This window comes from Solanum verrucosum, unplaced genomic scaffold (genome assembly GCF_900185275.1).
Source record: "Solanum verrucosum unplaced genomic scaffold, falcon-dt-bn FXZP01000263.1, whole genome shotgun sequence".
In the NCBI taxonomy this organism is placed as follows: domain Eukaryota; kingdom Viridiplantae; phylum Streptophyta; class Magnoliopsida; order Solanales; family Solanaceae; genus Solanum; species Solanum verrucosum.
In genome coordinates this window covers 65,153-73,404 of record NW_026020353.1, presented here as the reverse complement: position 1 = coordinate 73,404, position 8,252 = coordinate 65,153, and the positions used below count along the sequence as shown (strand labels likewise).

The following is an 8,252-nucleotide window of genomic DNA, read 5'->3' as shown; positions in this document are numbered from 1 at the left end:
GCGTATATTAATTGTTTGTAGACCTAGAACAAGAGAAAATAATCTAGAAAAGGAAGATTCTCTTAGGGGGATTCAAGTTTGGTTTCGAGGTAGCTGATGGTTTGATTTGATGTTTTGCGTGATGGATATTTGTAATTGCTTCATTGTAATGCATGTATGTATGTGAATGAAGCTTTGTTGATCAAACCTAATGACATGAGTATGAATGAACAAATGTATGCCATGAATCAATACTTGATTGTATGATTAGTAGTATGTAACATATGAGTGTAATTGTGATTGAGGTTGTGTGAATAGATCGGGTGTCACATTCCGACATACTAACTAGGATCGGGTGTCACGTTCTGACACTTATATTGGAGCGGGTGTCACGTTCTGACACATTAATTGGGACCGTGCACGTTCCGGCACACTATCAGTTTTGGTATGGGTTCCATGAGAGGACCATTGAATTGTCATATCTACCTGTTATTGAGAATGTGTAATTGTACATTGCTTCTGAAATGATAACCAATGTGTATATATGTTCTATACATGTCATGTTTATTATGTTGTGACTGCTTATATATGTTTAGCTTACTAGAATAGCCGTGTCATCCACCAGTACACTGTGGATGTGTAGTGATACTACACTTGCTCATTCTTTGTTGAGTATATGGCATATTGAAACGGCTAGTGATAGACCTCAGCTAGGACATGAGACCAAATTCAAGGGTGAACCAGTTCTTCCAAGCTGCCATGAGTTCTCCTTTTGCTTAGTCCATTTTCTTCGAACTTAGATTAGTACTTTAGATATTCGTTTGTTTAGTTTCGGGGTTGTACCCCTTATCATCGATTTGTGAAGAACTTTGCTTCTATTGCCACACATCTGACAAAGTTGGTATTAGAGCTCTAGGTTCGTTGACCTCGGAGTACCAAAACAAGTCTAGTAGAGTGTTGTAGAATGATACAGAGATGTCTGTACATTTCTTCGAGAGGCTATAGTACTTTAGGAAATCTCTCTGTTTTCTCTTGTCTCCTTTCGTGCTATAACTTGATTCCAATTGGTATATGGTAATGTAAATTCGTATCTAATCTCCTTTACTCTTCTGTTTGTGGATGGTTAACAGTAGATTCAACGGTGTTAGGCCGTAGCTCCCGTCAATAAGCTCGCTGAAGAGTCCGCAGCAAGAGGCCGCAGACGAGGTAGGGGTAGAGAAAGAGCAAGGGGTAGAGGCCGAGGAAGGGTAACACCTGCTAGGGGTGGACTTCCTGTTGAGAATGCTTTTAGAAATAAGGTTCCTCATGTGCATCATGAAGTGATAGAGAAGAATGTGGAGATTGAGAATAAGGAGGATGTTCGACAAGAGAAAGAGGTGTAGGCTAAGATTACATGTATTCCACCCTTTGACCCAGTGTTATCTCAACAAATTATAACTTTTCTGAAGGGATTGGTTGGTCTTGGAGTTCTTCCTTCTATTCAAGCAACTCAAACTCGCGTCAACCCCCCTTATAGTTGTCACCGCTCTAAAGATGGATGGAAACGTAGACATTGATGCCTTTTTCTATCCCCTCTTGGGTCTGGTGATGACTAGTAATGAGAATGAAATGTTGACTATGTTTTTGAAAGTGAAACCGTCTGTGTTCCATGGTTTTGAGAGTGAGGACGCCTATGAGTTCATTTTGGATTGTTATGATAGGTTTCATAAGTTGGGTATTGTCCATCAGCATGTAGTAGAGTACTTTGTGACTTTCCAGCTTCAGGGTGAGGCTAAGTAGTGGTGGGGAGCATATGTGGAATGCAGATCGTCAGCTTTACCCCCACTCACTTGGAAAAAGTTTTATGCTCTATTTTTGGAAAAATATGTGCCTCAGACATTAAAGGATTGCAAGAAGGATGAGTTCATGGCTTTGGAGCAGAGTGGTATGTCTGTAACTACTTATGAGTCTAAATTTCATGCATTGTCTAGATATGCTACTCAATTGGTGACTACTGAGGAGGAGATGATTCTTCTATTCATCAAAGGACTGAACCCCAAACTTCAGATATTGTTTGCTCACATGACTTCTGCAGGAAAGAGCTTTAATGAGGTGACCAACTTTGTGAAGAAAGTAGAGGGAGTTAGACGTTATGAGTAGGCTAAGGATTTGGCTAAGAAAGCCAAGAGCACATGTAACTTTCAGGGTTCTTACTCTAGAGGTTTAGGTTGGCCGACGCTTGCAGCCATGCCAATTCAGTATGCCATGCCCGCTTCTACATGTAGTTACTCGGGAACTCCAAAGTAGAATTTTATTTTTGATAGCTAGGGAGCCGTGTCTTTGGCTAGCGGAATACCGTAATTTGATCGTACTTGCTAAAATTTTGGGGAACCTAGGCATATGTGGAGATATTGCCCCAATTGCGCATGTTGGATCCAGCGCAGCAGTAAACTATAGCAATGGTACCCACGGGAAATAGTAATAATGGTAGAGGAAGATCACAAGGTGGGCGAGGAGGATATCATTGAGGCTGTTGAGTTCGAGGTAATGGTAATGCAGGTAGATGAGCAGCGAACCAAGAAAGGAGGTTGTTTGTCAAGATGACAGGGCTGAGTTTTATGTCTTTCTAGGTAAGACTGAGGCAGAGACATCTGATGAAGTGCTCACAAGTACTATTCTCGTTTGTGACTGTATAGCTAATGTATTATTTGATCCGGGTTCTAATTTTTCATACGCGTCAATTCAGTTTGCCTTGGGATTTGATGCGGTTTCTGATGTACTTGATGCCCCCATCCATGTTTCTACCCCAGTTGGAGAGTCTGACATAGTCACCCATGTTTATTGTGCTTGTTCTGTTATGTTTATGGGTTTCCAAAGTTGGGCTGATCTGGTTATTTTCGATATGACTGACTTTGATATAATCTTAGGCATAACTTGGTTATCCCCCTATTATGTTGTATTAAATTGTTATACAAGTCTGTGACTCTAGAGATCCCGGGTAGGGAAAAGTTAGAGTGGGAAATGGTGTATATGCCTAAGCCAGCTAAGGTCATATCCTCCATTCAGGCTAGGTAACTGGTGGGGCAGGGGTGTTTGGCATTTTTGGCTCATATTCAGGATGTTGAGGTTGAGTCTCCCTCTATTGAGTCTATTCTTGTGGTGTCAGAATTTAGAGAAGTGTTTCCTATTGATTTTCCTGGTATGCCTTCGAATAGAGATATAGATTTTTGCATTGATTTGGAACCTGGTACCTGCTCCATTTCCATTCCTCCTTATCGCATGGCTCCGGCGAAGTTAAGAGAGATTAAGGCTCAAATTGAGGAACTTCTTGATAAAGGTTTCATTCGTCCTAGTTCTTCCCCGTGGGGGTGCTCTTGTCTTGTTTGTTAATAAAAAGGATGGTAGTATGATGATATATATAGACTACCGGCAGTTTAATAGGATCACCATTCGAAATAAGTATATGTTGCCTTTTAATAGATGATCTTTTTTACCAGTTGCAGGGTGTGTTAGTTTTTCTAAGATTGATCTAAGGTTTGGTTACCATCAGTTAAAGATTTGGCCTGAGGATGTACCAAATATGACATTCAGGAACCGCTATGTGCACTATGAGTTTTTAGTAATGTCATTTGGGTTGACAAATGCGTCTGCAACTTTCATGAGTTTGATGAACGGTGTGTTCAAACCATCCCTGGATTCTTTTGTGATTGTATTTATTGATGACATTTTTGTCGATTCAAAGAGTAATGAAAAGCATGCCGACCATCTTCGTATTGTTCTGGGTGTTCTTGGGAGACAAAAGTTATATGCCAAATTTTTCAAGTGTGAGTTCTGGTTGGATTCAGTCGCCTTTTTGGAGCATGTAGTTTCAAGGGAAGGGGTAACTGTATATCCCTAAAAGATTGAAGCGGTTAAGAATTTGGTTCGGCCTAGCTCTGTGAATGAAGTTAGGAGTTTTGTATGACTCGCTAGCTACTATCATCGATTTGTGAAGAACTTTGCTCTATTGCCATGCATCAGACAAGGTTGACAAAGAAGGAGGTACCTTTCAAGTGGACTAATAAGTGTGAAAAGAGCTTTCAAAAGCTCAAAACATTTCTGACCACAACACCTATTTGGGGACTACCGGTGGAAGGTAAAGATATTATTGTTTATTGTGATGCATCACATTCGGGTTTGGGTGTTGTGTTGATGCAGGATAAGAATGTTATAGCTTATGCATGGCGGCAGTTGAAGCTGCATGAGAGGAATTACCCAACACATGATTTAGAGTTGGTTGCGGTAGTGTTTGCTCTTAAGATCTGACGACATTACCTGTATGGTGTCAAGTGTGAGGTGTTTACTAATCATCGTAGTCTAAAACATGTATTCGCTCAAAAGGATCTGAATTTGAGACAGCGAAGGTGGATAGAGTTACTCAAAGATTTTGATGTGACCATTCAGTATCATCCGGTTAAGGCCAACGTGGTGGCAGACGCATTAACCCGAAGGGCGGTGAGTATGGGTAATCCAGCTTGCTTGAGTGTATTCAAGCTACCTCTGGCTAAGGAAATTCAAACATTGGAATCTAAGTTCATGTAGTTGGGCATCTTTAAAAAAAAGGTGGGGTGTTATCTAGAATTGAGGTTAGGGCCACATTCATTAAGGAGATCAAGGCCAAACAATTTAAGGATGATAGTTTGAATGAGCTCAAAAAGAAGACAGTGTCTGGCAAGACATAAGATACAACTCTTGATGCGGGGGTGTGCTCAGTTTTAAAGGAATGAATTGTGTTCCTCAAGTAGATGACTTGATTCTGAAATTGTTGACAAAGTCTCATGGCTCGCGGTATTCTATTTATCCAGGTGTGACCAAGATGTACCGAGATTTGAAGCGACCTTATTGGTGGCCTGACTTGAAGAAAAACATAGTTGAATTTGTGGTAAGTGTCAAAACTGTCAATAGGTAAAGTATGAGCATCTAAGACTTGCAGGTTTTCTTCAGAGAATGTCAATTCCGGAATAGAAGTGGGAAAGGATAGCCATGGACTTTGTGGTTGGTCTCCCCAAGACATTGGAAAAGTTTGATTCTATTTGGGTAGTGGTTCATAGATTAACTAAGTCATCCCATTTTATTCCAGTCAGAATAGATTATAATGCTCAGCAAATGTCTAAGGTTTATGTGAAAGAGATAGTGAGGTTGTACGGGGTGACCCTTTCTATCATCTTAGACCGTGGTACGTAGTTCACATCCAAGTTTAGGAGAAAATTACATGATGAATAGGGCACTCAACTCACTTTTAGCAAAACCTTTCATCCGCAAATAGACGGGCAGTCAGAGAGGACTATTTAAGTGTTAGAAGTCATGTGGAGGGCATGTGTGATTGAATTTAGAGGACATTGGGATAAGTTCCTACTGTTATGTGAGTTCTCCTATAATAACAGTTACCACACCATCATTGACATGGCACTATTCGAGGCACTTTATGGAAAGGGATGCAGATCACCCATAGGATGGTTTGATGCTGGAGATGTGAAACCTCTAGGGGTTTACTTGTTCAAGGATGCTCAGGATAGGTATGAAGTATCCAAGCTAAGCTCCTAGTAGCCCAAAGTCGATAGAACAAGTATGCAAACCATAAGGTAAGAGACATGGAATTTCAGATTTGTGAGAGAGTTCTTCTTAAAGTGTTACTCATGAAAGGGGTGATGAGATTTGGCAAGAAGGTCCTCGATACATTGGTCCATTTGAGATTCTTGACTGTGTAGGGCGAATGGCTTATAGGTTGGCCTTACCTGTTAGCTTATCGGGAATTCATCTGGTATTTCATGTATCGATTTTCAAAAGGTATCATGGGAACGGGGATTACATCATAAAATGGGACTCAGTTTTGTTAGACAACGATCTTCAGTATTAGGAGGAACTGGTGGCAATTCTTGATCGCGATATCCAGAAGCTGAGGACCAGGGAGATAAAGTAGGTGAAAGTTCAATGGAAGCATCGTCTAGTCGAGGAAGCTACTTGGGAAACTGAGAAGGACATGCTAGACAAGTATCCAAGTTGTTTAACGATTCAATTACTACTCTACTCTTACTTTAGCAAGTTTTTTCCTAGTTTGTCACTCGGGGAAGAGTGATGTGTAAATTGGTATCTATTGTAACGAATTGTTCCCGTCATTATCGAAAAGCCAATGGGGAAAATAATTTGGGCCATAAAACTTTTGAGTAGTGATTTGAAAATTCCTAGCCTAGTCCAGATTTGGACGAAATATGAGTCATGCGAGGTCTAGGGAAATCTGGTAATGAATAAGAGATTTAATAATGAAGTTGATTACATGACTAGATAGCCAAGACGTTAAGGAACACGTACGACTTTATAGAATCAAATTCGGGCGAGTGGAACTCCTGAAACTGAACTTAGCATGAAAGGGTAGTCTTTGAACGTCATGGGTTGAAGGTTGTGAAATGGGGATTTGGGACTCAATTTTCGACTCTCTGTCTGTATGTAAGGCACTAGGTCAGGATTATTCCCGCCAGGGCAGGGCCGCTGTGGCGGGTTGGGTCCTGCTACGGTGGACAAGTAGCAACTTAAGTCGGGATTAAACCCTAATAATGTTATTTTCTACAAGTTTCATTCTTTAGAGATAAGAGACGACCAAAGGATATCTCTTGAAGGTTTTCCACCTCTTCTAGCACTAACGGTAATGATTTTACTCCCCTAATCCATTTTTTGATCCATAGAATTTAGATTATTTGGTAATTATTACTGGGGGAAGCTTTTGATCTAAAGCTAATGGTGGAAAAAGCCCTAAATTAGGGATTGGGATCATGGGTTGGTATTGGGTTATTGGTTTTTCTATATTCTGGATAATTAGACCTTAAATTATTGATCCTTGCAAATATTAATTGTTGGTAGACCTAGAACAAGCGGAAAGAATCCAGAAAGGGAAGATTCAAGTGCCTTAGGGGGATTCAAGCTTGGTTTCGCGGTAGGTTATTGTTTGATTTCATGTATTGCGTGATGTATGTTGGTAATTTCTTCACTGTAATGCATGTATCTATGTGAATGAATCATTTTTGGTCAAACCTAATGAAATGAGTATGAATGAACAAAAGTATGTCATGATTCAACACTTTATTGTATGATTATGAGTATGTACATATGAGTGTGATTGTGATTGTGGTTTTGTTGAATGGATTGGGTTTCACGTTTCGACACTTATATTAGAGCAAATGTCACATTCCGACATAGTAATTGTGATCGGGTGTCACGTTCCGACACACAAACAGTTTGAGTATGGGTTCTATGAGAGGACCATTAAATTTTCTTGTCTACTTGTTATTGAGAATGTGTAATCGTACATTGCTCCTGAAATGATAACCAATGTGTATATATGTTCTGTACATGTCATATTTACTATGTTAATACTGCTTATATATGTTTTGCTTACTGGAATAGCTGCGTGATCCTACCAGTACACTAGTAATGTGTACTAATTCTGCAGTTGCTCATTCTTTGTTGAGTACAGGGCATCTTCAGGCGGCTACTGATAGGCCTCGGCTAAGAGATTAATAGTGATCGAGACCGAATTCAAGGGTGAGCGAGTTTTTCCAGGCTGCCATGAGTTCTCCATTTACTTAGTCTATTTTCTTTGGACTTAGATTAGTACTTTAGATATTCATTTGTTTAGTTTCGGGGTTGTGCCCATTTTCGTAGGCTTGTTGAACTTTAGAGTTTTGGTACATTGACTTTCAGGTTCTAGGCGTTCTTTCCACATATGTTTAGTAATTGTTTGTCAAACTTTCGATGTTTATGGGAACTCCTGTTTATTTCTGCATTAAACCTGCTTCTGTATCATTAAATGCCTTAATTTTTGTAAAATTTGTTAGACGGGTTGTAGTAATGGTTCTTCCACCGGAGGGTTAGTGTGGGTGCCAATCACAACAGTCTAGGTCGTGACACATAAGTACCCTTGAACTATGACCAAGATCTCAACGATACACATTTACTCATGTTTATAACATTTTTAAGGTATTAAAATAGAGTTAAGGTATAAAATAAATACGTTTATCATGAACAATCAATTTCAAATAATTTTTTTTTTGGTTAACAAGATAATAATATTTATAGCTTAATATTTGGCCATACAAGAAGGTATGATTGAAAAATTTTAAAAATATTTTTTTCCTATTCCTCAAATTTTTTTAACTGCTACTTTACTTCATCCTGACTATAAATTACAAGGTGTGCAGGGACTTGTTGACACTTTTTATAATACCTTAGAAATTTCACCGGAAATAAATCCAACTAGTCAA

The 8,252-nt window shown here is 39.5% G+C and overlaps 1 protein-coding gene across 1 annotated transcript; it reads left to right on the top strand.

Annotated features, from left to right (window-relative positions):
• Window positions 1-2,442: 2,442 nt before the first annotated feature.
• On the top strand, window positions 2,443-7,509 carry LOC125837586 (uncharacterized). The gene is made up of 10 exons (XM_049516680.1): window positions 2,443-2,545; window positions 2,589-2,734; window positions 2,935-3,029; window positions 3,174-3,295; window positions 3,462-3,577; window positions 3,701-3,838; window positions 3,979-4,093; window positions 4,803-4,902; window positions 5,382-5,520; window positions 7,396-7,509. The coding sequence occupies exons 1-10, from the start codon at window positions 2,443-2,445 to the stop codon at window positions 7,507-7,509; spliced, it is 1,188 nt and encodes a 395-aa protein (XP_049372637.1).
• The last annotated feature ends 743 nt before the right edge of the window (window positions 7,510-8,252 follow it).